A 24,622-nucleotide genomic window follows, 5' to 3' on the forward strand; every position below is an offset into this window, starting at 1 on the left:
GACCGGGGCGGGGCTGGGACTCGGTGCGAAGCAAAGGTGAGTTTCGAGGGTCAGGGCGGGGCCGGGGCCAAGTGCGGAGCAAAGAACTGAGTCTGGCGGGGTGGGGCGGGCCGGGCCAGGGCTGGGTCCGGGGCGGGGCGGGCTTAGACGGGGCGGAGGAAGGGGCGGTGCCGGGGCGGGCTGGGGCTAGAATGGTCTCAGAACTGCCGAGGGCTGGAGGGAAAGCAAGGGGAGGGGCGGAGGGAGGGGATTCGGCAGCTCCAGCTCAGCTCGCTCGGCGCACCCACGCCTCGCTGCCCAGCTTCCTGCCCCCCACCTGGGCATGCGCCCCCCACCCCACCGGTCCCCCAGAACCCGCGCCATCCCCCGGAGCCTCCCCAGAGCTGGCCGCGCAGGATGGGCGCCCTCAGGCCCACGCTGCTGCCGCCGTCGCCGCCGCTGCTGCTGCTGCTGCTAATGCTAGGTAAGTCAGGCCCCCGTTCCGGTTCCCGGCCCCGCCGGGCAGGTGCCTGCCACCCAGCACCTCCCGAGCATTTCGGGGCTCCTCACATCCTCCTCCGTCAGGGGTACCTCCAGCCTCCCCGGGGTCGGCGGCCAGCTGCGCTTTGTGGCTGCCCGCCGAGCCAGTCTTGGGAAGAGTGCAGGCTCCCCAGCTCTAAGTCAGGGAGTGGGGCACAGGGAGGACCCACTAAAGTGCTGCCCCAGGCACTGCTTGGCCTCCTGGGGCAGGCCCCACTTCTCAGCTAGCATACCCACGTCCTGGGGTCGCTGCACCAAATGCTGCGACTCCTTTCTGCCCCACACTCAGCTCCAGGCCTGGCCTTGGGTGCCCGCCCTGCGTGGGCAGTGCCTGCCCAGCTTCATAATTGCCCTAGAGTTGGCTGGAGGCCCAGAGGCCAGTTCTGCCCACGATCTTTGAAGTAAGTCTCTCCCAATTGCGCTCCACACACTTCATCAACTGGGGGCAGTTCTCTCTCTCACCCCCATCTGCACCCCAGGTTGGGTCCCTCTTTGCCCTTCTTCCTCTCTCCCAAATGGCACTTGGCTCTGCAGCCACCCATCAGTTTTCACACCCGCTTAGTTCCAGCTTCCTTGCCTCAGGAGAAACCAGGTTCCATGGAGACTGATCCTGGGATCTCAAAGCACCTTGTGCCTGCTGTGGTGGGTGTTCATGGTGGGTTGTTCTGGGCTAATCTTGCATGGATGCCTGGGGGTAATGACAGTGGAATTGTTTTTGGCCTGAACTGGAAGGCTGCCTGTAGGAGGTGGTCTGGGGAAGAGTATGGCGTGGAGAAGTGAAACTGCCAGTACAGATGTTGATGAGGCTGAAGCCCTTGAAATGAGAGTGAAGCGTGGAGGTGGGGATGGTAACTTCAGAGCTGCTGTTGTCAAGGCAGAGGCTGAAGGTAGCCCCAGCTGCCTGTTTCTAGACCAGGGCTCCACAGTGGCACCAAGCAAAGCCTTCCCCTGCTGCAGGTCCCTGGGCCCTGCAGGGCTAGGATGAGTCCTCTCCTTGGTCCCTGGGCAGGTGGCAGGAGGATGTACAGAGAGGAAGGCTCTGTGGGACCTGGGTTGCCTAGCACTTGCTGTGTTTTCCCCAGTGGGCAGCATGGAGCAGGGAGGAGCCCAGGGAGGTGGGGAAGTGCTGGCCTGTGGTTGAAAAAGGAGCACGCAGACGTCTGAGCACCCACTGCCTGTGGGCACTTATATTCATTTCACAAGTGAGGAAATTGAAGTAACTTGCCCCAGAGAGCACATTTAGTGAGTATTAGGGCTAGGATTTGAACACAGATCTGATTCCAAAGCAGGCCTCTTTGCTCTCCCTTTCCTTGCTGCAACTAATACAGAGGAGGTGAGAGAGAGCTGTGTGGCAACTGATTTCCTAAGGCTGTGGAGGTAACTTTCCCATGGGGATCTCCAAGCATCAGCAGTTGTGGAGCCAGGAAGATGGGAGGGGGCCTTCTGAGCAGTCTGCCCCGAGGCAGTCAGGGAAGGTGTCAGCTTGGCCGTCTCCACCATCACCCTGATTATGAAACTTGCCTGGCCTGGGGCAGGGCTCTCCTGAGTCACATGCGCACTCATGCATGGTCAGAGCTGGAGCTCTTAGTTCTCCTCCAGTGTGGAAACCGAGGCCTAGGACAGAAAGAGACTGGATCCTATGCCACACAGCTGGGCATGGGGATGGTGCTGGAATCTCACTTCCTGATTGACAGCCTGTGCCCTTAACAACAGACCATGAGTTCTCCCTGTGACTCAGCCAGAGGATAAAGGAAGGGGCTAGGAGCCCAGCAGCAGGGGTGGGGAAGTTCAGAGGAGCCATTCTAGAGAAGCTGGAGGGTAGAGTTTGACCACAGACTCCTGGGCATTTTCCTCTAGCTTCTGCAGAAAGTCCATGGTATCCCCCTGGGAGGCCTAAAAGTGACACTCTGGTTGGTGAGGTCAGTCCCTTCAGGCCTGGCCTTGGAGTTTCCCCATTTTCCTCCCTGGTTTTGCCCCTCTGGAGGAGGGTGTGGAAGCCATCTAGGGACAGCATGATCTTGGCTAAGATATTATACTTTTCCTGCCTTACCTTTCTCATCTGTAAAATGGGGAGGGGGGGAGGGGTAGCCTAGCCCTCTTTACATTCTGAGGTTCTGCGATTTTATCTAGTGGGAGCTATGGAAGGAGAGAAGGGAGGAGCTAAGCCCTCTAAGTCTGCCAGGAGTATCTGCTGGGGTAGAGTTGGGCATAGGGGTGGAGTAGGGTGAAGAAGAGAGGTTTGACCTTTCTGAAGGGAGAGAGATGAGAAGGGGCAGGTTGGGATTTAATGCCTCCCTACAGAAAGAAAGCCATATATGTAAATGAATGCATACCATATGCAAATGAAGGCTTTGTTAAGGAACTGGGGCAGGCGCCTTGTGTGTCTGCTGGGCTAGCCAGGAAGGTTGGCAGGCACTGGAGGAGGGGATCTTCTGCCCCAATGGCGAGAGCAGAGCCTGGACCTTGCCCCAGAAGCCCCAGCTGCCTGGGCAGCCCTGTGGGGTGAGAGAAGCAGTGAGCTCATGGCGCAGCTGGAGGGGGGAGGGCATTGTGTGGTGAGAACTGACTGGGCCTGTGCCCTTTCCAGCTAGGGTCACTGGCTCCATTGTCTGGTCCAGGTGACACAGCTGAGCCAACTAGCACTTCTGAGCAAGACTGCCAGCTCCCCTCAAGCAAAGGGGAGGGACATGTAGTCTCAGCATCCCCCAGCCAGAAGGCTCCCCTGGCCAGGCACTGAGGAAGGAATGGCAGACATGGAGGTGGGTGAGTGGCAGGGACAGATCAAGGTTTAGCTGGAACCAAAGCCTGGTTAGGTCAGGAATCAGATGTACTAGGCGCTCTGCTTCTAGTCCACCAGAAATGGGATGCATCTAGGTGCCAAGGCAATCCTGGGCCCGTGCCACCTTCTTGAGATCCAGGTGTCTTATATCACAGCATCCCTTTCCTATTCTCAGAACAGGGTCCAAGCTGTGGACCATCTTCCCCAGGTGTCCTTTCCTTTTGTAGGCAGAGATCAAGAATGGTGCTTGTGGTGGCAGAGGGCATGGAATGGGGAACCAGGCATCTCCAACTTCTTCTGCCTTTCCCTACAGGAATGGGATGCTGGGCCCGGGAGGTGCTGGTCCCCGAGGGGCCCTTGTACCGCGTGACTGGAACAGCTGTCTCCATCTCCTGCAACGTGACCGGCTACGAGGGACCTGCCCAGCAGAACTTCGAGTGGTTCCTGTATAGGCCTGAGGCCCCAGATACTGCACTGGGCATTGTCAGTACCAAGGATACCCAGTTCTCCTATGCTATCTTCAAGTCCCGAGTGGTGGCGGGTGAGGTGCAGGTGCAGCGCCTACAAGGTGATGCTGTGGTGCTCAAGATTGCCCGCCTGCAGGCCCAGGATGCTGGCATTTATGAGTGCCACACCCCCTCCACTGATACCCGCTACCTGGGCAGCTACAGCGGCAAGGTGGAGCTGAGAGGTACTGGGCCCTGGGACGGGGTGGGGCCACACACCCTCTCAAGGCAGAAAGTCAAAGCCACAAGTGACCTATCTAACTGCCCCTTAGGTTTTGTAGCCAAGGAACTTGAGGCCCAAAGAGGTTAAGTGACTTGCACAAAGTCGCCCAATAACTCAGTGACTGATATGGGACTCAAACCCAGATTGCCTCACCCAGGCCAGTGCTTGTCTTATCATATCAAGACCCCTCCTGGGAGAAGAAGGGTCCTTAAGTTGTCCATTCCCCTTTCCATTCCCAAGAACGAGGAAGACTATTGGGTTGAATAGACTCTACTCCTGGACAGTACAGGACCCAGATCTGGCAAAGAGAGTAGAGTTAGGGAAGGAGTGAGACTGTGTGACATTCTCACTAAGTTTCTTTGTGTTCTGAGAAGGAAGACAGAACCACTTTTCTCAGTATTTCAAACAGGGGTCAGTCTCGAACATAGAACCAACATGGGCTGGTTCTATGAAATTCAACAAGTATTTATTGAGTGCCTGTGCTGTGCCCAGTACTGCACTTGGCACCACTGAGTTACAGAGGAAATAATACAACATGCAATCTTTGCCCTCTGAGAGCTCACAGTCTATTTAGGGAGATAGGCTGTACACAGGAAACAGTAACAAGGGCTGCCAGCTCCCAGCCCTCCCTCACTCCAGCTGTTCTCTCCAGTTCTTCCAGATGCCCTCCAGGTGTCTGCTGCCCCCCCAGGGCCCCGAGGCCGCCAGGCCCCAACCTCACCCCCACGCCTGATGGTGCATGAGGGGCAGGAGCTGGCACTGGGCTGCCTGGCGAGGACAAGCACACAGCAGCACACACACCTGGCTGTGTCCTTTGGGCGATCTGTGCCTGAGGCACCAGTTGGGCGAGCAACTCTGCAGGAAGTGGTGGGAATCCGGTCAGACTTGGCCGTGGAGGCCGGAGCTCCCTATGCTGAGCGACTGGCTGCAGGGGAGCTTCGTCTGGGCAAGGAAGGGACCGATCGGTACCGCATGGTAGTAGGGGGTGCCCAGGCAGGGGATGCAGGCACCTACCACTGCACTGCCGCTGAGTGGATTCAGGATCCTGATGGCAGCTGGGCCCAGATCGCAGAGAAAAGGGCTGTCCTGGCCCACGTGGACGTGCAGACACTGTGTAAGTACCACTTATACATCCCACTGTGGGAGCTGGGAGGGACAGTATCCTGGTGGGCGCTGTGGCCGCAGGGGGTACCAGAGAGCTATCATCTGACTCCAAGGAACTCATCTTCCACAGAGTGAGCAGCCTTGTTAGCATTTCTTTCCCCTCTGCCCTTGATGGGTTTTCTCTGCTCAGAAATTGGGTATAGAGATAGGAGGCCCATGGCTGAGGGGTGAGATTCAAGCCCCCAAGTAGAAAAATGATCATACCCAGTGAGGGGCAGACAGGAGGTTTTGAAGTTGCTGCTGTCAAGGAGGAAACAGAAAATTGGGAATCAGGTGCTTCTGTGTCCCCTCCTGCCTCCATGACACCTCTTCCCCTTCCTGTGTTTCAGCCAGCCAGCTGGCAGTAACAGTGGGGCCTGGTGAACGTCGGATCGGCCCAGGGGAGCCCTTGGAACTGCTGTGCAATGTGTCAGGGGCACTTCCCCCAGCAGGCCGTCATGCTGCATACTCTGTAGGTTGGGAGATGGCACCTGCGGGGGCACCTGGGCCTGGCCGCCTGGTAGCCCAGCTGGACACAGAGGGTGTGGGCAGCCTGGGCCCTGGCTATGAGGGCCGACACATTGCCATGGAGAAGGTGGCATCCAGAACATACCGGCTGCGGCTAGAGGCTGCCAGGCCTGGTGATGCGGGCACCTACCGCTGCCTCGCCAAAGCCTATGTTCGGGGGTCTGGGACCCGGCTTCGTGAAGCAGCCAGTGCCCGTTCCCGGCCTCTCCCTGTGCACGTGCGGGAGGAAGGTGAGAGGGGGCTGGGCCCTGGACAGGGTTTGAGGATTGTCAACCCCTTTTCCTTCTGTTTCCATGCCCCCCTCCCTCTCCATCAGCTGCTTGCATGCCACAGCCTCACGCTCCTCTTCTCCCAATATTGTGGGAATACCCTGAGTTTCCTGCGGCGGTGCTTGGCAGCAGCTCTGACCCCATGCTCCCTGGCCCTGCACCCTCTGACCCCATGTCCTTTGTTCTGCAGGTGTGGTGCTGGAGGCTGTGGCGTGGCTAGCAGGAGGCACAGTGTACCGGGGGGAGACTGCCTCCCTGCTGTGCAACATCTCTGTGCGGGGTGGCCCCCCAGGACTGCGGCTGGCCGCCAGCTGGTGGGTGGAGCGACCAGAGGACGGAGAGCTCAGCTCTGTCCCTGCCCAGCTGGTGGGTGGCGTGGGCCAGGATGGTGTGGCAGAGCTGGGAGTCCGGCCTGGAGGAGGCCCTGTCAGCGTAGAGCTGGTGGGGCCCCGAAGCCATCGGCTGAGACTGCACAGCTTGGGGCCCGAGGATGAAGGCGTGTACCACTGTGCCCCCAGCGCCTGGGTGCAGCATGCTGACTACAGCTGGTACCAGGCGGGCAGTGCCCGCTCAGGGCCTGTTACAGTCTACCCCTACATGCATGGTAAGTGACACCCCTCCACCCTCTTCACTCTGCCTTCCTGCCGGCCCCTGCTGCTGGCCTTCCCTTCCCATCTTCTCACCCTCCTGCTACTATCTCTCTCCTCCACATCCTGTCACATGAAGTCTCAAAAAATCCAACTTCCAGCCCTGCAGTGCCCACCTGCATGGGGTCCTCTGTGGTTGATGCTGACTTGCATGCTGAGAGGGCAGGCTGTGGGCAGGGATGGGGTGCCTGTGAATGGAGAAGGTGGGTTCAGAGAACTTGATGGGGAACGTGTAGAGAGGCAAGTGTGATGGGTGGAGGATGATGGCATCCTCTCTGAACAGTCATACTCTCTCCCCCAGCCCTGGACACCCTGTTGGTGCCTCTGCTGGTGGGTACAGGGGTGGCCCTAGTCACTGGTGCCACTGTCCTTGGTACCATCACTTGCTGCTTCATGAAGAGGCTTCGAAAACGGTGATCTCTTACTCCCCAGGTGAGGGAAAAGAACCCCCCAACCTTGTTTTCACTGGGCTTCCCACCACCAAGTCCTGAACCAAGCTGCTCCCTCCCAGGCCCCACCTGGAGGAGGAGTAGGCAGCTCAGATCCACAGGGCCCTGTTAAGGGGTGGAGGCCACGAGGGAGCCCCACGCAGGGCTCTCTGTCCTTAGCTCACACTGGGTGCCCTTTTCTGGTCTTGCAGGTGTTGACTGTCTTCCGGCCCAGCTCCAAGCCCTCCTCTGGTTGCCTGGACACCCTCTCCCTCTGTCCACTCTTCCTTTAATTTATTTGACTTCCCACTACCCAGAATGGGAGACATGCCTCCCCTTCCCCACTCCTTCCCTCCCAAGCCCCTCCCTCTGGCCTTCTGTTCTTGATCTCATAGGGATCCTATAGGGAGGCCATTCCCCATCCTGGAATTAGTTTTTCTAAAAGGTGAATAAACTGGTTTTATAAAAAGCAGGCTTGGCTGTGTCTTCCCTACCATGAGACTGTAAAAGGCTCAGGGTGCACAGTAGGGAGGTGGTTGGGGGTTGACAACCTATTCTGGACGACCCAGGCCTCTCTTCCCACCACAAACACCATCTGGCCTCCGCGGGCCATGCCACCTACCCCAGGAGGGGACACCTGGGTTCCATCTGCTGCCTGAACTGTCAGGGCTGAGACAACTCCTGACTGGACTCCTGCTTGGGGAGGGAAGCATAGAAAAGGAGGGTAGGTTCCAGCTGCATGTGGTCCCCCCTCCCCAGCTTCTCCCATGTTAAAGGGCATGGGCCTCTAGGGGCAGTGCCTTTTCTGAGCTCCCCAGACTTTCCCCCACTCTTCTTATTCTCCTGGTCAGGCTAGTCTTGGACCTGAGTCCTCCCACTAGACCCTGGGGCTGCAATTCTTGTTCCTTCTGACTGAGAGCAGCAGAATAGAAGCCTCAGAACACAACTGATACTCAGGCTGGGACAACAGGCAGTCAGGGGAGGGCCTGTGTGTCCACAGAGCCATTGCACCCGCATGTACTTGCTGTACCTGCATGCACCCACTACCCGCATACACCCACTACACCCGCATATACCTGCTACACCCGCATATACCTGCTTCACCTGCCTATACCCACCCTGGGATCTCCTCCCTCCCATCCTTCAGCTTCACCCCTCCTCCAGTGCCTCAGGGGTTTCATGAATTTTCTTGCCTAAGGATTCTCTGATCCTAAAATTCTTACCTGCACGGCACCTTAAGAGGCATCCAGTAGGCCTCCTTCAGTTGTTATTTAAACATTTATTGAGCATTACGAGTTTGCTAAGTGTCATTTTTACAGATGAGGAAACTGAGGCCCAGATATGCGATTTGCCCGGAGTCATAGAGCTAGTTAGCAAGTGTCAGGAGTAGGACCTAGGTCTCCTGACTTGTTGCACTGTACAGTGGTGCCCTGAGTGGTGACAGTGGCGAGGAGAGGTGTGGCAGGGTCCCAGTGACTTCAGCAGGCAGGAGGGGCCTTTCCAGCCTCAGTTTCTCTGCTTGTTCAGTTGCAAAGGGTTGGCTCCTATGTGAGTGCGTGTGTCTGGATACCAAGTAGCCCATCCCCTCTTGTCCAGACTCCCCTGTTTTTCTGAAACCCAAATGAATCCCCATTCCACACCCCAACGTCTGTTCTTAGGGGACCAGCCAATACCAGCATTCAGGAATCTCATCTTTGATGACAGGACCCCCTGGTGCCCTGTGACCTGAGGCAAAGATATCCGTGCTTTGACTGAAAGGAAGGGACTGGGACTTGGGTCCTCTCTGAGTGAACCCAAACTGTCTGGGCTCCTTCCATGGCCCCCTTTCTTGCTTCCAGAGGACCCATAGGACCCTGGCTGTGCCCATAGGACCCTGGCTGTGCCCATAGGACCCTGACTGTGCCCATAGGACCCTGGCTGTGCCCATAGGACCCTGACTGTGCCCATAGGACCCTGGCTGTCCAGCCTGGAACAGAGAAGACGGGTGCTTTCCCCAGGGGACTTATGAAAGGGCAGGAGTGGGATGTGGCCAGGGCCAAGGGAGAAGGTTCTTGCTGGGCCAGTGCTGCTGTGTGGGAGACAGGCACTGTCCCAAGGCAGGCTCTCCTGGGCCTACGCTTTTCTCCAGGCCAGCTTCAGGTCCCTTGCACCCCTCTGCCCCTCTCAACTTGCCATTGTTCTTCCCCACCATCCAGGAAGCTGCCGCTGGTGACTGGGATGTGATCAGGAAGCAGGTGGAGGTGGGGTGAGAATATGTGTCTTTGGGACCCCCTGGCCCAGTTGGGCTGACAGCAGGCTGCAGACACATCCAGATGTTCTGACTCCTATCACTTCTCTCAGATTTTCTCCTACATTCAATCCTGCCTCCAGTCCTACAAGGGGTTCGTTCTGTCCTTTGCCCCTAAAACCCTTCCTGTTCCACCTCCCCCTGGCCTCCCCAGGAACCCCCTCAAGTCCTTCTGATGGCTTCATCTCTCTGTCGGGCCTGCTCAGCTTCCAGACAGCCCCTCCACTTGTCACTGCCCTGTTTCCACTGATGGTTGAGTTCCTGGGCCCAAAGTTAAACTCTTCAGCCTGGGCTTCGGGTCCCTTTCCCACACACAAAACCCTGCCCTTCACATTTCTCTGTCTGCTCCTGTGAGGATCCTCAGCTTCTTCTTAGCTTCTCTCATCTTCCTCTCAGCTACTCCTCAGTTTCTATACCCCATGTCCTGATATGACTTCCAAGTCTTTGCTTAGAGCACAGGTTCTCAAAGTGTGGTCCCCAGTCCAGCAGCAACAGCATGACCTGGGGACTTCTTAGGAATGCACATTTTTCTCTGACCCACCTCTTGGGTCAGAAACCCTTGGAGTGGAGCCCAAAAATCTGTGTTTTAATAAGCCCTCCAGGTGATTCCAATGCACACTGAAGATTTCTAACTCCTGACTTACATATTCCTTATGGCTTACACCGGCCCCAGCCTTCTGATCACCCACACTCCCCCACCCTCCGCGGGACTGCACAGGTTGTCAGTTTGAATCATCCCTTGTTCGGTCGCCACAGGTCGATTCCTCTGTTTTCCCAGGTGCCCCTTATTTTGAGGACAGGAACCAGGTTTTTGAATGTCCACTCACATGGCACCCAATCAGTGATGTGAATGACTGTGCCCCAAGGACACACTGCTTTCCTAGGGGCTCCCTGTGTCCCAGCTCTAGTGAACCCACTTTCTAGATCTCTCTCTGTCCCTTCCTCCTCAGGAGCTCTCTCCCTCTTCCTGCCTGTGCCTGATACCTGTAAGATCTCACTCCACTGTAAGAAAATAGCCATCGCTGGTTTTCCTTTCCCAGGCCCTTCTCCAGGCCCCAGCTCAGGCACCTCCCTGCTCTGCCTGCTTCCCTGAACTTGCAGACTAAGGTCATTCACACCTTGCTGAGCCCCCTTGCACCCCTTCATCCTGGGGAGGGTGGAGCTAGGAGGGCACCCGCCTCATGTGTCCATCTTGGTGCGGCTCCTTTCTCCTTTGCTTCAGCTTGGCCTACCGTGTCATTAGACAGTTGTGCCATATGTGGGGAGGCTGGCAGAAGAGGTGAGTGGGGACTGCAATCCATCCTACACTCTGCTCCCCAAGCCATGCACCCTGGTTTGGGGCTGTATCTGTCTGGAGGAAAAAGGTTCCTTTTTAGAATTTGCACAGAGGTGTTCTACAGGTTAGTGGCAGCCCTGAGTGAACCAATTGTCTATTGGTCCATTTATGTATCTGTCAGCTGTCTTTATCTGCCACCATCTTCCCATCCAACCCCCAAAAGTCCATCCTTCTGTCCATACATCCACTCATGAACAAATGTGAAGGTCAAACACAGACTGGCATGTTCACCTGGCCCCACCCTCCATTTCCCTGAAATCAGGACCCCTCCCTTCCATACTGGATTCTAGACTTGAGATTCTGGGGGATGGGGACTTTCCAACGTTAGCACATTTCCAGGGGCTTTGCCTACCTTCTCCTCCTCCTCCTCCTTCTCCTCCGATATGCAGTTCCCCATGTACCTGTGTCTGGCCCCCGGTCTGCCACAGGGGTCCGGAGGAAGCTGGTCACACCTTGGACTCACTTTCTGGGGGTGGCAGGCAGCCATTCTGCTCCTTGTCGGCCCCAGCTTCCCCACCCGCCCCCTCCCCCGCCCCCTCCTCCTCCACCTTCTCATCCAGCCGGCTGGGGATGGACCAGTAGAGATGGGCATCAAGGCGGGCCGCAGCCTCTGCCAGCTCTCGAGCACTGCATGAAGGTGTGGGCACCTCAAAAGTCTCATGAAAGCTGGCATAGTCCACCTCGTAGAAGCCGTCCTCCAGAGTCAGCACTGACGTGAAGCGGTGGCCCCACAGCACCTCGTCTACCAGGTAGGAGCTCCGAGCTTGGCATGTCATTCCTGAGAGGAGGGGCATGAGTCAGGGGGGATCTCAGCTCCAGGCTTCCCTCTCCTCTTCTCATTCCACAACCCTGCTCCCAGCATCCTCCCTTCTATTCCTTCCTAAGGGCTCCCACCTCCCTTTGGTCCAGTCCATTTTCTCCCCTGCCCTAGCTCCTGTTCTTACCCAGCTCCCTCACCTCTTCTCCATTTGCCCCAATTCCTCTTCATCTCCAGTTCTTTTTTCCTCTCCTGTCATTTGGTGATGCCAGCCAAAAAAAGCTTAACCTTGAAACTAACCTTGGGGATCATCTAGTCCAACTTCTCACTCCATATAGGGCTCCCCAAAGGGGCATTTCTAACAATGGGCATCTGGCTTGTGCTTGATTACCTCCCAGGATTGATAGCTCACCACTTCATAAAGGACCCACTCCTTTGTATGATAGCTCTAATAGGTGGGTTGTTCTTTATACAGAGCTAAAACCTGTCCCCTGGGATTTCCAACCCTTAGCGTCATTCCTCTCCCACTTCACAGTCCTTTGAGTATCTGAAAACAGGAGTCTCAGATTCCCTCATGTTTTCTCTTCTTGACTTAACATCCCTGGCTTCCTCCACGATTCCTCATTTGACCTGGTTTTCCAAAATTCTGCTTGTTTGATTACAAGCCAGAATGGCCAAGGAGGGCCCTTTAAGCATTTTGAGTGTAGTAAATTTTCCAACTGTGGCCTGCTCCGCGCATAAGAGAAGGTGCACCATCTCTCTCTTCTGGCCATGACGCTTTCACTAATAGGGCCCAGGATAACATTACATAATCATTTTGGAGGCTGCATCACATTGCTACGACATCAAGCCTGTAGCCAACTAAAACTCCCAGTTCTTTTTTTCACCAGTGCTCTTCCATGCTGTGCTTACATAAGTGATTTTTTTAAAGCCTAAATGTAGAATTTTATATTTATTCCTTTTAAATGTCATCTTGCTGGGGTTTGGCTCATTATTCTTGCTTTTCAAAAGCGTCTTGAATCCTGACTGTCTCACCCAAAATATTACCATCCTTTCCAGCTTTATCTCTCTAGAAAAACAGACAGATTCCTATCCTTATCTCCTCTGTCCTGGTCCTCCCTGTCCGGGGCCTGTGTCTTATCTTCCTGTTGGACTGGTGCACCCCTTAGGGCAGGTCATTCTCCTTTCTGTCACAGGGTCTTGCCCCCAACCCGTATCCATCTCGGAACAAGGGGAAACAGAAGAGTGAACATTAGCTAACCGGAGAGTGGCTGTCAGCTCGGAAAGCCTGGCCCTGAGACATTGGTATTTCTCAGTGAAGCTGGGATAGAAAATATCCAGTGGGAGAGAGAAGAAAGAGGCATAAGGGACACTGGGCAGAGAAGGGCTTCGAGGAGGAGAGGGCAGGGCTGGGGGTACAAAGAGAAAAGAGGGCCGGGCAGGAACTTCACTGGAGGGTGAGGGGCCTGCCTGAGATACTGGCAAAAAAGGAGTGACAGCTGGAGAGAGAGAGAGGAAAGGGAACGGGGTGAATGGGGGAAGGGGAAAGAGTCGGGGTTAAGCAGGAATGGGAACAGTGATGGGGAGGTGGGGTTGGGGTGTGAAGCGGAGGCTCAGCCTAAAGGGGCCAGGGAAAGGATCTGAAGGCACCAGCTTGTCAGCGAAGCCGGCAGGGAGCATCAGCAACTCTGGCTTCAGAAGCAGGGACTGCCGCGCCCCCTAGTGGGCCTTTGGTCCTCCACCCGCAGTTTCCTCATCCTCATCCATCCTCTAGATCTCAAGTCCTAAGTAAACTCCTTTGCGACTCCTGTAACACTGGTCTTTTCCCACCTGCTTCCAAAGCCTTCACTGTGTAGGTCTGGGTTGGACTTATTGACATCACAGATGAGTTGCCAGTTCCTTTTGGAAAAGGGCTAGAAATGGTAACATCATCTATATCCCTTGTCAGTGGAAATGGATGAATTGGGAAACCGAGGCAGAAGTGAGACCCGGTATTAAGCTCCCCTCAAGATCCAGCCTAGAAATAACTCAGGCAATGGAAAACCTTCACCGTCAAATTCCAGGGGCCTGAACCTGGCTGCAGTGAGAAAACCCCTGAACCTAACCCTTCCTTCCAACTCGGGACCACTAAACATTGAAGCCACATTGCCTATGTCCAATCCAGGCATGGCCACTTATTGGCTTAGGAAAGTGGACAATTTCCTTAACTTCTCATTGGAGCAATCTCGTCTCTGAAAATTGAGCACAATAACAAGAAGTTACCTTTAATCTTGTTAGGATTAAATCGACTCAGAGGTGGAAAGTGCTTTGGAACTGTGCATGACACAGGGTGAGTACTGGCTGAGCACTAGCTATTATTACTCTCCCTATTCCAAGTGACACATTCCTCTGGGCCCAGGGCCCCACGCCAGTGCCATTTCGAAGAATTCCTCCAAGCTTTCTCTTGGCCTTCTGCAGCGTTGCTCAGTTCCACCTCCACCCCCGACCCCTGTCTCACCTCACTCTGTCATCCTCCACCAGCCCCTCCACCCATCCTCCCCACCTCCCCTGGCCCCTCGTCTTGCCCCTGCCTTCCTGGGCCCTGCCCACCCTCTGCCAGCCCCGCTCCCCTCCCCAGGCCCGCTCGCACCCGTGGCTTCCACCATGCCCTCGAGGATGACAACGATCTCGAAGTCGTCCCTCTCGAGGGCACGGCGCGACGCCTCCCAGAAGGGGCTGGCAGCGTCGATCTCGTGGCTGATAACCAGCGGCGAGACGAGGAAGAGGCGGTCGTCTCCCGTGTCGAAGCCCACGCTGAGGTCGGTCTGGTGCAGCGGGATAAACTCGCCCTCCAGCGTCTGGCGCGAGCGGATGAGCTTGGCGCGGATGGAGGCCTCCACTATGTGTGAGGAGCGCAAGTCGCCCACGCGGAACATGAGGCAGAGGCGCCCGTCGCGTAGCGACACCACGGCGTGCGAGGAGAAGACGAGCGTGGCGGCGCGCTTGTTGGGCTGAGAGATCTTGACGAACATGCAGCCCACCATGAAGGCGTTCACCATGGAGCCCAGGATGGCCTGCAGCAGCAGCAGCACGATGCCCTCGGGGCACTGGTCGGTGATGACTCGGTGCCCGTAGCCGATGGTGGTCTCGGTCTCGATGGAGAAGAGGAAGGCGGCCACAAAGCCGTTGAGGTTGTTGACGCACGGCGTCCACGCGGTGTCCTCCAGGTGCTCCAGGTCGCCGCGGCCGTAGGCGATCAGCCACCAGATGGCGCCGAAGAAGAGCCAGGTGAGCGCGTAGGCCAGCACGAAGAACAACAGGCTGAGGCGCCACTGCAGGTCCACCAGCGTGGTGAACAGGTCGGTCAGGTAGCGGTATGTCTCGCGCACGTTGCCCTGCTGCACGTTGCACCTGCCATCCTTCTCCACGTAGCGCTGGCGGCCGCGGCGCCGCGGCGGCTCCTCCGGCCCGGGCGAGAAGGCAGCGTTCTCCTGCGCCATGGCGGCCGCGTCAGGACGAGCGCTGCGGGCGCCTCGAGTGCGGCGGGGGCCCGAGCTGCCGCCACCCGCCGCGCGTCGCTGGGCGCCTCGGCGGCGTCGGGGATCCTGGAGGGGCTTAATAAAGGTTTGCCGAATGAGTGGCCCCTCGGGAGACGGGGAGACACGGGACATCAGGGCCAGCACCGAGCCCTGAGGGCCCTGGGCGAGTCCCTTCGTGTTTCCCAGCCTCTATTTCTGGGAATAACACATTCAGCCCTAACTGCCCCCCAGGCTCAGAAAGTGGTGAGGGTCAAATGGAATAATGTACCTGAACTGGATAGAACTGTAGAAGTTCCACGATGATTTTCAGGGGAAAGAGGTACCAGGGATCTTGGTGCCATCACCTCCAGCTGGGGTGTGCAGCGCCTCTGGGGCAGCCCCGGGGCCAAAGACCCAGGCCCAGATCCCCCTAGTGACTTCCTGAAATCACTAGACTGGGGACTTTTTGGGGAAGGGGGCAGGCTGCTAATGGAGCTCTCCCTGCCCTAAGGACTTCCACCATCTCTTCCCCAGCTGTAGCCAGTGCAACCACCAATGGCTCGCCTCGCAGGCTGTTTTGAAGTTCACCCCAAGACTGACACACAGTCTTTCTCATTCTTCCCTCCTTGGACCTCACTCACTCCACTCCACTCCCTCCCCTCAACACGCTTACAAAGGAGAAAAAAATGAAAGCCGTGGAAAGTCAGTGGAAACCCTCCAGTGCACAAGGGTGGAACATTAGGAAATTCCCACTAGCAATCCTCCCTGAGACCTACCCCCGATCACTGCTGCTCTTGGGCCAGCCCCATTTCCCTTGGGTTTTTTCTCCTAGTGGAGACAGCTTGCAAATGGGGAGAGGAACTGGAAGATCCCCACACAGAGGCCTGGGAAAGGAAGCCCAGAGTTATCAAGAGTTAGGCTCATATCCCTCTGGGATCCTATTCTTCATGAGAGACATGGAATCAGATCAAGTGAAGCACCAAGCACCCACATTTATTTCCCCACTCCCTCTAGTTATATTTTCCCCCAGCCTCTTACTTCCCATGGACTATCCTAACACCAGCCCCGCCCCCACCTGCCATATGCCCCAAAGCCCACATTCCAAGTGAAGCCCACCTGCTTTTGCTTCACATGCTTCCCTCCGAGGAGTTCTCTGAGCTGCAATCTGCTCTGAGAGAGGTCCAAAGCCCTTCCCCAAAGCACCCAGGGTCCTCTGGGAGATATGGACCATACAGGGAAAGGTTTAGAATAAGGATTTGGGACTCTTCTACCTTCCCTTCTCTTTCCTGGGAATGATCCTCTCCTCCCACTCCACGGAAACGTGGGCTGGCTAGTGGGTGGGGGATGGAGGAGTGTGCCATAGGAACCACAGATGGCCTGGATGGTTGACCAGGTCCTGGGGAGAAACTGCCTGGGTATGTGACTCTAAACCTAGCACTCCAGCATTTTATGTTCTGGGGTGAGGTGCTGTGCAGTCAGCACTCTGGAGAGGGTATGTGTGTGTGTGTGTGTGTGTGTGTTGGGGTAGAGAGGGCAGGAAGAGAAATCAAAATGAAATGGCTTTGAGCTTAGGGGCACCCCCTGCATTTATTGTCCATGGAGTCAGGGGACACAGGGTCCAAGAGCCCCATGGCAATGGAAGATTAGGGTCTCCCCTGCCCCCGACAGTGAGCTTCCTTTTCCTTCCCTGAAGCTCAGATGTCCTCAGGAAGAGTAAGCATTGACTGGCTCAGAGACCCCAGGTCATGCAGAAAACGACCCTGCTGTCATCATCCTAGCTTTAGTTCCAGGTAGGCTTTCAGATGTTCTCTCAGGGTCATAAGTAATCTGACCCCCAGTTGGCCTGCTTAGGCAGATCTGTTTGCCCAGGGATGGGGAAGGAACCCCAATGTCTGATCACCCCCAGAACTCTCTCACTCTCCATTGCCCCAGGGATCTAGGCAAACCTTATTTTGAATGTGTCCCAAATCCTGTCTTCCTGAGTGGGGGACTGCATTTTTCTCAGGGGAAGGGAAAGTGTGAAATTGTTACCTCTATCCCAAGATCAAGGACTTGATTTCTCCATCTTCCCTCCAAGAATTTCAGTTCCTCCAACCTACTCCTCATTTCTTGTGCATGCTATGACCCCTTTGCAGACGATCGCAGTACCACTTTTCCTGGGCCCCTCTTCCTCCCTCTAGAGATCTGGGGAGTAAGGGGGCTCATTTTTTGGAAGGAGAGACCTGGTGTAAACTCCCCCAAGAACCAGCTCCTCCCAAACCCCCACTTGCCTTGGAAATAGGGGCCCAAACCCCAAGTCCCCCGCAACTCAACTCACAGCACGTGGAGAGGAGAGTAGCCGGCAGCAGAGACCCCTGGGGGGTGGCGTCCATGCCCCTGACACCGCCCCCCCCACGGGCCCCCTGAAGGGTGGGAGCCGCAGACACCGCTGTTTCTCCTAAATGTAGCGGCGGCTCTGACTAGGACTTGCTATCTGTGTCATCCCTACTTCCCAGGCTCCCCTGCTCCTCTCTCGTTTCCACGGCAACCAGTCTGGCGACAGCTCCAGAGCATCCCCCTCCCCTCCCCAGTCCTGGGTACCACTAGGGGTTGATCCAAACCACACGCCATAGCTATTTTTAGCCTAAGTCCCTCCTTCTGGACAACTCAGAGCTTGGCTCCTCACCCCCTCATAGGAAAAAAAAAAAAAAAGAAGAAGAAGAAAGAAAAACAAAGCTGGCACACTGGCTCTTTCCTAAGAAGCTCCTTGCTCGGGGAAAATACAAGCCTTCATGTATTTGAGAATAAGGTGTTAGGTTCCCTGGGGTTTCAGAGGGCCATCTGGGAACTGGCAGCTCACCACCTTCAACATGGGTCTCTGTGTGCAAGTGCTGCTCTCAGCTCAGGCCGACCATCACGGTCTCTAGTTCTGGAGAGGCCATGGATCCAGAAGGTGGTAGCTAGAAGGAAAATAGATCTACTAAAGGAAGGAAGGCAGGGTCAGGGGTTCTAATTATTGTCACTGATTTGCACTGTGACCATAGGAGTCCCTTCACTTCCCTGAGCCACAGTTATTCCATCTATACCAGGGTGTGGACAAGTGCAAATATCCCCTTTCTGCCTGCTTCACAGGGTGTGCAGATCAAATGAAAAACAAACAAACAAAAAACACCCCAAACGACAACAACAACAAAAACACGAAGGCTTTGAAATGTATTTTGTTCATAGCAAAAACCCTGGAAACAACCCAAATGTTCACCAGAGAGAAAAGCCTAGGTTAGAGCTTACTAAGTATTCACTCAGCAAACTTCTATGGAGCCCAAGTGCCAGGCAGTGTGTTAGATGGGTGGTTACAGAATGAGTAAGCCCCTGCCCACAAGGAGCTCATTAACCCATGAGGGAGAAAGACACACAAACACACAGTGGCTACTGCTACTAATTCATTGAACATCGGATATGAACGAGACACATGCCTCATTTCATACCCATGGCAACTCTATCAGATAGGTATTATTGTTCCCAGTTATAGATGAGGAAACTAAAACTGAGACACGTTAAGTGATTTATCAAATGTCACGGAGTTGGACAGAGATAGGAGTCAAACTCCCACATCTGTATCACCTCATGCTTTTTAAATTTTTTTTTTAAAAAAGACAGGCCGGGCACGGTGGCTCACGCCTGTAATCCCAGCACTTTGGGAGGCCGAGGTGGGCGGATCATGAGGTCAGGAGATCAAGACCATCCTAGCTAACATGGTGAAACCCATCTCTACTAAAAATACAAAAATTAGCCGGGTGTGGTGGCGGGTGCTTGTAGTCCCAGCTACGCGGGAGGCTGAGGCAGGAGAATGGCAGGAACCCGGGAGGCGGAGCTTGCAGTGAGCCGAGATCGCGCCACTGCACTCCAGCCTGGGCGACAAGGCAAGATTCAGAGCAAAATTGACAGGAAAGTTATACAGAGTCTCCGTATGCCCCCGTCGCCACACATGCACAGCCTCTCCCACTGTCAACATCCTCCACCAGAGTGGCATATTGCTTACATGTGATGAAACTACATTGACATCATAATCACCCAAAGTCCATAGTCAACATTAGGGTTCACTCTTGGTGTTGTACATTCTGTGGGTTTGGACAAATGTACAATGATGTGTATCCACCATTATAGTCTCATTGCTGTAAAAGTTCTCTACGCTCTGCCTAGTCAATCCCCCTTCCCTAACCCCTGGAAACAACTGCTCTTTTTCCTGTTTCCATAATTTTCCTTCTCTGGAAAGTCATATAGTTGGAATTGTACAATACGTAGCCATTTCAAATTGGCTTCTTTCACTTAGTAATGAAATTTAAGGTTCCTCCATGTCTTTTCAGGGCTTTGTAGGTCTTTTTGGCACGGAATAATATTCCATTTCAGGATGGCCAGGGTTTATTTATCCATTTACCTACTGAAGGACATCTTGGTTGCTTTCAAGATTTGGCCATGATGAATAAAGCTGCTATAAACATCCATTAGCGGATTTTCATCTCCTTTGGGTAGATACCAAGGAGCATGATTCCTGGATCATATGGTAAGAGTATGTTTAGTTTCTTAAGAAACTGCCACACTTCCTTCCAAAGTGGCTGTACCATTTTGCATTCCCATCAGCCACAAATTCCTGTTTCTGATGCTCCACATTCCTGCCGGCATTTGGTGTTGTCAGCCTCAGCCTAGTGTTCTCTTCACAAAGTTACACTGCCTCAGTAATGTAGTATCTGTGGCATATTAACATCATGGGTTACTGTAAAGCCATAATAATTGCTGTGTTTAAATATGTGAATGTGTATATAACACAGTTACATAAAAAAGCAGAACCTAAAATTATTCTTATAAATTGATCATGACTATATTGAAATAGCTTCAGGAACACTGATAAAAACCAGAACAAAATTTGGAGAAATAGAAATATCTTATTGTTTATTTTTCCCCAGGGAAATAATGAAGAGAAGAAAGTGGTTTACAAATGCAAAGTGTTTTTGTTATTGTTATCAGTGTTATTATATCCCAGATATGGATCTATTCTTATCCAGATCCTATAAATTTGGATCAAGAAAATATGAGCTAGAGGAGCAGGAAGACATAGAGATGGACACGGAGGGCTAGAAGCTCCTGGAATGACCTGGTAAGGTGAGAAATTCTGTACTGGATAATATAAGCTCGGGAGGCAATGACTTGGGTTCAAATCCCACCTCTGTCCACTACTAGCTGGGTGAACCAATTACTTAACCTCGTTAAACCTCAGATTTTTCGTCTAGAAAAAGAACAACCATATTACTCATCTCTTAGGGGGTTGTCATGAAGACTACATAAGGCAATGCCTGACACATTGTTAGTACTCAGTAAATGCTAGCTACTATCTTCCTCTTCCTCCTCCTCCTCATTGTCTTCTTCATGGTCATCATCATGGTCACCATCATCACCATCATCTCAGGGATGTCCTAAAAGCCTCACCCTGCCTGTGCCACCTTCCTCTGTTCTGGCACCACCCTGCGAGGCCTGCAGGGGGCACCCCCGGTATACTGCCCTCTCCTCAGCTCTCTTGCTGGTGATTCTTGTTGTTCCAAGTGGAAATATCGAGTTTTCAGCCCGAGATTGGCATCAAGAGTGCTGTTAAAGCCCCAGTCAACATCCCCGTCTCCTGGGCCTGGTCCTGTCACCCGAGCTTTGAGACTGCTAGCCTGCCCTTCTCTGTCCTGCCAAGCAGCTGCTCACGTTGGTTCCACTGTGCCAGGAGCTCAGAAAGAAGAAACCAAACTCCTGGGCAAGAACACATTTGCATAGAGCTGGCCCCATTTGCTGGAGGGGGCATCACTGGCAGGGCCCTCCACGAGGCAATTTCAGCCAGCCTCTCGCGTCAGTCCAGGTGCCCCTGAACCTAGCCTTGCTGACAAGGAAGAAGACCACCACTCCCTCACCTGATTCACTCATCCTGCATGTCCTAGACTTTACCTGTTATCTAACCTCAGTTCCTTATTTATCACTGAGCTCAAACTGAGGCAGCAGAAAAAAAGCTTTCCTAGGCACCAGGACACAAAACCATAGACAAGATTCTAGCTTTTGGCCTGGCACGGTGGCTCACACCTGTAATCCCAGCACTCTGGGAGGCTGAGGCATGCGGATCACTTGAACCCAGGAGATGGAGATCAGTCTGGGCAACATGGCAAAACCCTGTCTCTACAAAAAATACGAAATTAGATGGATGTAGTGGTATGTGCATGTGGTCCCAGCCACCCTGGAGGTTGAGGCAGGAGGATCGCCTGGGCCTGGGAGCTCAAGGCTGCAGTGAGCCATGATTGTGCCACTGCACTCCAGCCTGGACAACAGAGTGAGACCCTTTCTGGAAAAAAAAAAAAGGAACTGCAGTGCAAAATAGAAAAAGAGCTTAGAAAGAGCCTACTGTGGCATGTCGCTTGGAGAACAGGGAACAGGTGATACTTTTGGGAGAAAATAAAAGGTTCACTTCCTCCAGCAGACAGCTCTGAGCCGGGTGCAGGAATTGGCAAGCTGAATGCAGTTCAGTCCTCAACTTGCCCCATCAGCAGGTGCCTTTGTGGCAGCCCTGAGATCAGCCAATCTGGGGAGGCTTCCCTGGGCAAGATCATGAGACAGCTTGTGCAAAATCAGGCAAGGGGAAGAGGAAGCATGATGGGGAAGACAGGAGACAGTTGAGGATATGAGTGTAGTGGATCAGGGAGGCCAATCTTGTTGATTATAAAAATTTGTATAAATTCAAGGGGAATGGGGTTCTAGAAAACTCAGAGCAAAGATATGGTTGAAGGAGTAGATGTGGCAAATGACTGAAGCTGAAGATTAGAGTGAAATGGGGAGAAGCAGAGCACAGCTCCAGGTCAGACGGAGCCCCGGCTGGGTTCTTGAGGCTGAGGAGCTTGCTGCCTTTCTGGCTACTTTCAGCAGAGCAGGAGGATCAGAAGCCTTCTCACATAGAGTTCTATCTTGCTTTATAGGACTGGGTAGAGGCAGGCTAAGATTTAAAAGTTGTATGACAATTAGAGGTGGTACAGAATTAGCCCTTACTTTACAGTTAGGAATAGGTCCCAAGAAAACAGTCAGGACTAAGACTCAGGCCACCGGACTCGAGGTTCCTCGTATTTCTTTATTCCCAGTTGCCTCCCTCCTATCACAGTGCATTGGATGTTAATGGAATTTCTATCAATTGGACCCAACTGAAAAGGTACTAGAAGTCCCTAGTTAAATAAATTCATTTTTTTCTTTTTTTCTTTTTTTTTTTCCTTTTGAGACAGAGTTCTGCTCTGTCATCAGGCTGGAGTGCAGTGGCGCAATCTCAGCTCACTGTAACCTCCACTGCCTGGATTCAAGTGATTCTCTTGCCTCACCCTCCTGAGTAGCTGAGATTACAGGCACACACCCCCATGCCTGGCTTTTTTTTTTTTTTTTTTTTTGTATTTTCAGTAGAGATGGGGTTTCACCATGTTGGCCAGGCTGATCTTGAACTCCTGATTTTAGGTGATCCACCCACCTTGGCCTCCCAAAGTGCTGGGATTACAGGTATGAGCCACGGTGCCTGGCCATTTTTTTCTTTTTTAAAAGAAAGAACTCTTTAGTAGGTAACTAAGTATTCCCCAACTTATGTCTTTTTTTTTTTTTTTTTTTTTTTGAGACGGAGTCTCACGCTGTTGCCCAGGCTGGAGTGCAGTGGCGCGATCTTGGCTCACTGCAAGCTCCGCCTCCCGGGTTCCCGCCATTCTCCTGCCTCAGCCTCCTGAGTAGCTGGGACTACAGGCGCCCGCCACCGCGCCCGGCTAATTTTTTTTTTTGTATTTTTAGTAGAGACGGGGTTTCACTGTGGTCTCGATCTCCTGACCTTGTGATCCGCCCGCCTCGGCCTCCCAAAGTGCTGGGATTACAGGCTTGAGCCACTGCGCCCGGCCTCCAACTTATGTCTTATAAATGTGGGTTTGTGTATATTGCATTTATTTAAAGGGGGTGATCTACTGACGTAATGATTCATTAGTGACTAGGGGAATATAGCTCAGTCCTTCTCTTGGATTTCTCCTCTGCAGCCTGAGTCATTCAGCTACGAGTTGCTCCACTACTAATGGAATTTGTTCAGCACTGTGGGATGTGAGCACCAAAATGTCACTTGGAATCCTGAATCCGGTGGTGAGCCATGTCAGTCTCTGTTCTTTCCAGACTTGTTAAATACTGACTATTCTGAGTCTCTATCATGCCTCCCAACCCAAAGCTTTCCTGACTCCCTCTGTCCACATCTGCTTTGCCAAGCACAAGCCCCTCAGACTGCTGCCCACTTGTGGATTCTCTTTCCAAAACAGGTGGCACACCCCAACTCTCCTTCTCCTCTGCTCTGAGGTAGCCTCTGCCCCGTTGTAAATGAAGTAAAAGTAGAGATGAGGCCAAAGCTGGAAGCAGTGAGTCTGAAAGGAGAAGTGGAGGAGAATAAGGAAGATGCAGGCTGGGAAACGGAAAGAAGAGAGAGGGTTCCTCAAAGAGAGAAGGTTCCTCTGTCATGTTTCACGGTGGACACTGGACATTGTAACTCTGGGGAATTTTTCATACCAACATGTACTCAGGGGTCATAGCCTCTGGTTGGCAAGATTGTGTTTAAACCATGCAAATTCCCTCTGGCATTATTCTGAGACAAGCTTTGGGGTCAAATATATGTGGATTCAAATGCCAAAACTAACACTTTCCAGCTATGTTACCAGAGGCAAACCACTTAACTCCTGAGAATTTGTTTCCTCATCTCCTGATCTATCTGACATAGTAAACACTCACAAATATTAATGTCCTATGCCCCTTATTACCGATTCCCTACTGGGCTCCTAGAGACTGTTCTAGGACTTCTCTTTTGCAAACAAATTTAAAAATGAAAACCTGACATTTGATATGTACAAAAGAATATAGATGGTGGATATATGTCTATATGTTACAAAACAGAATTTAAGAACAAAAACTCAATTTAAATCACTTTTAAAGTCAGAACATTACAGTGCTGTTGAAGCTACCTGTGTACTTTTCCACAAGCTCCCACCCCTGCTGCTCAAGGACTTATAAAGTCTTTCTAACTGCCCAGTCCCACCCCACTCTATCCTCACTGTGATTGTTAGTAGATGACACTTCTGCAGATCACTTGTAGTTTTTTAGTCTGATTGACCAGAAGTAACACGGAATTAAGGAAGTCATGAGCACTTCCAGCCTTGGAGAGGAAGATGCCGAGTTCAGTTTGGGGGCCTGCCACGTTTTTTATCTTTTTTTTTTTTTTCTAGGTCTTCTGTGGTGAAGACCTCCTTCACTGTGACCTGTAAGCAAGAGGCACCTGTTTGGGGTTTTAAAACAAGGGCACAGGGACCGACGTGATGAAAACATGTTGCCTCTTCCTTTGAGACTGGAGAGAAAGGTGAAGGATGGGTCAGGTCCTGGGCTGTACTGATCTTTCTGATCCTGGTAGTGGTCATATGAATGAAAAAGGACATTGCAAACAGATGAAAGAAAGGGAGACTTGACAGCATTTGTTGGCTTAATTGACATGTCCAGGAATGGGCCCAAGGCAAGGGTGAAGAGTAAAGGTCACTTATTCTAATCGACCAGGAGTAACACAGAACTAAGGAAGTCACCGAGCACTTCCACCTTTGGGGAGGAAGTTACTGAGTTCAGTTTGGGGCCCGTCAAGTCAGGATGGAAATTGCCTGCAAGC

General features: G+C 53.2%; 2 protein-coding genes and 1 long non-coding RNA gene across 6 annotated transcripts; 2 read left to right on the plus strand and 1 right to left on the minus strand.

The window, feature by feature from the left end:
• The first annotated feature begins 240 nt into the window (after nucleotides 1–240).
• Nucleotides 241–7,514, plus strand: LOC105498163 (immunoglobulin superfamily member 8). 3 transcript variants are annotated; one of them, XM_011770052.3, is made up of 7 exons: nucleotides 241–463; nucleotides 3,612–3,989; nucleotides 4,680–5,141; nucleotides 5,521–5,928; nucleotides 6,158–6,571; nucleotides 6,916–7,046; nucleotides 7,255–7,514. In XM_011770052.3, the coding sequence occupies exons 1-6, from the start codon at nucleotides 397–399 to the stop codon at nucleotides 7,029–7,031; spliced, it is 1,845 nt and encodes a 614-aa protein (XP_011768354.1). In that variant the 5' UTR covers nucleotides 241–396; the 3' UTR covers nucleotides 7,032–7,046; nucleotides 7,255–7,514. The 3 variants fall into 3 exon arrangements, with proteins under 3 accessions (XP_011768354.1, XP_070938845.1, XP_070938848.1); XM_071082744.1 differs by having other exon boundaries at nucleotides 6,916–7,045; nucleotides 7,245–7,514; XM_071082747.1 differs by lacking the exon at nucleotides 241–463 and adding an exon at nucleotides 2,663–3,278.
• A 787-nt stretch (nucleotides 7,515–8,301) lies between these two features.
• On the minus strand, nucleotides 8,302–17,473 carry LOC105498162 (potassium inwardly rectifying channel subfamily J member 9). Its single transcript, XM_071082757.1, has 3 exons — nucleotides 17,237–17,473; nucleotides 14,052–15,015; nucleotides 8,302–11,443 (listed from the first exon to the last, which is right to left on the minus strand). The coding sequence occupies exons 2-3, from the start codon at nucleotides 14,899–14,901 to the stop codon at nucleotides 11,112–11,114; spliced, it is 1,182 nt and encodes a 393-aa protein (XP_070938858.1). The 5' UTR covers nucleotides 14,902–15,015; nucleotides 17,237–17,473; the 3' UTR covers nucleotides 8,302–11,111.
• A 1,792-nt stretch (nucleotides 17,474–19,265) lies between these two features.
• Nucleotides 19,266–24,622, plus strand: LOC139359551 (uncharacterized). 2 transcript variants are annotated; one of them, XR_011615595.1, is made up of 4 exons: nucleotides 19,266–19,459; nucleotides 19,959–20,055; nucleotides 22,971–23,070; nucleotides 24,195–24,622. It is a non-coding gene; the product is annotated as an uncharacterized lncRNA (long non-coding RNA). The 2 variants fall into 2 exon arrangements; XR_011615596.1 differs by lacking the exon at nucleotides 24,195–24,622 and adding an exon at nucleotides 23,241–23,370.

Source organism: Macaca nemestrina, chromosome 1 (genome assembly GCF_043159975.1).
Source record: "Macaca nemestrina isolate mMacNem1 chromosome 1, mMacNem.hap1, whole genome shotgun sequence".
NCBI lineage: Eukaryota > Metazoa > Chordata > Mammalia > Primates > Cercopithecidae > Macaca > Macaca nemestrina.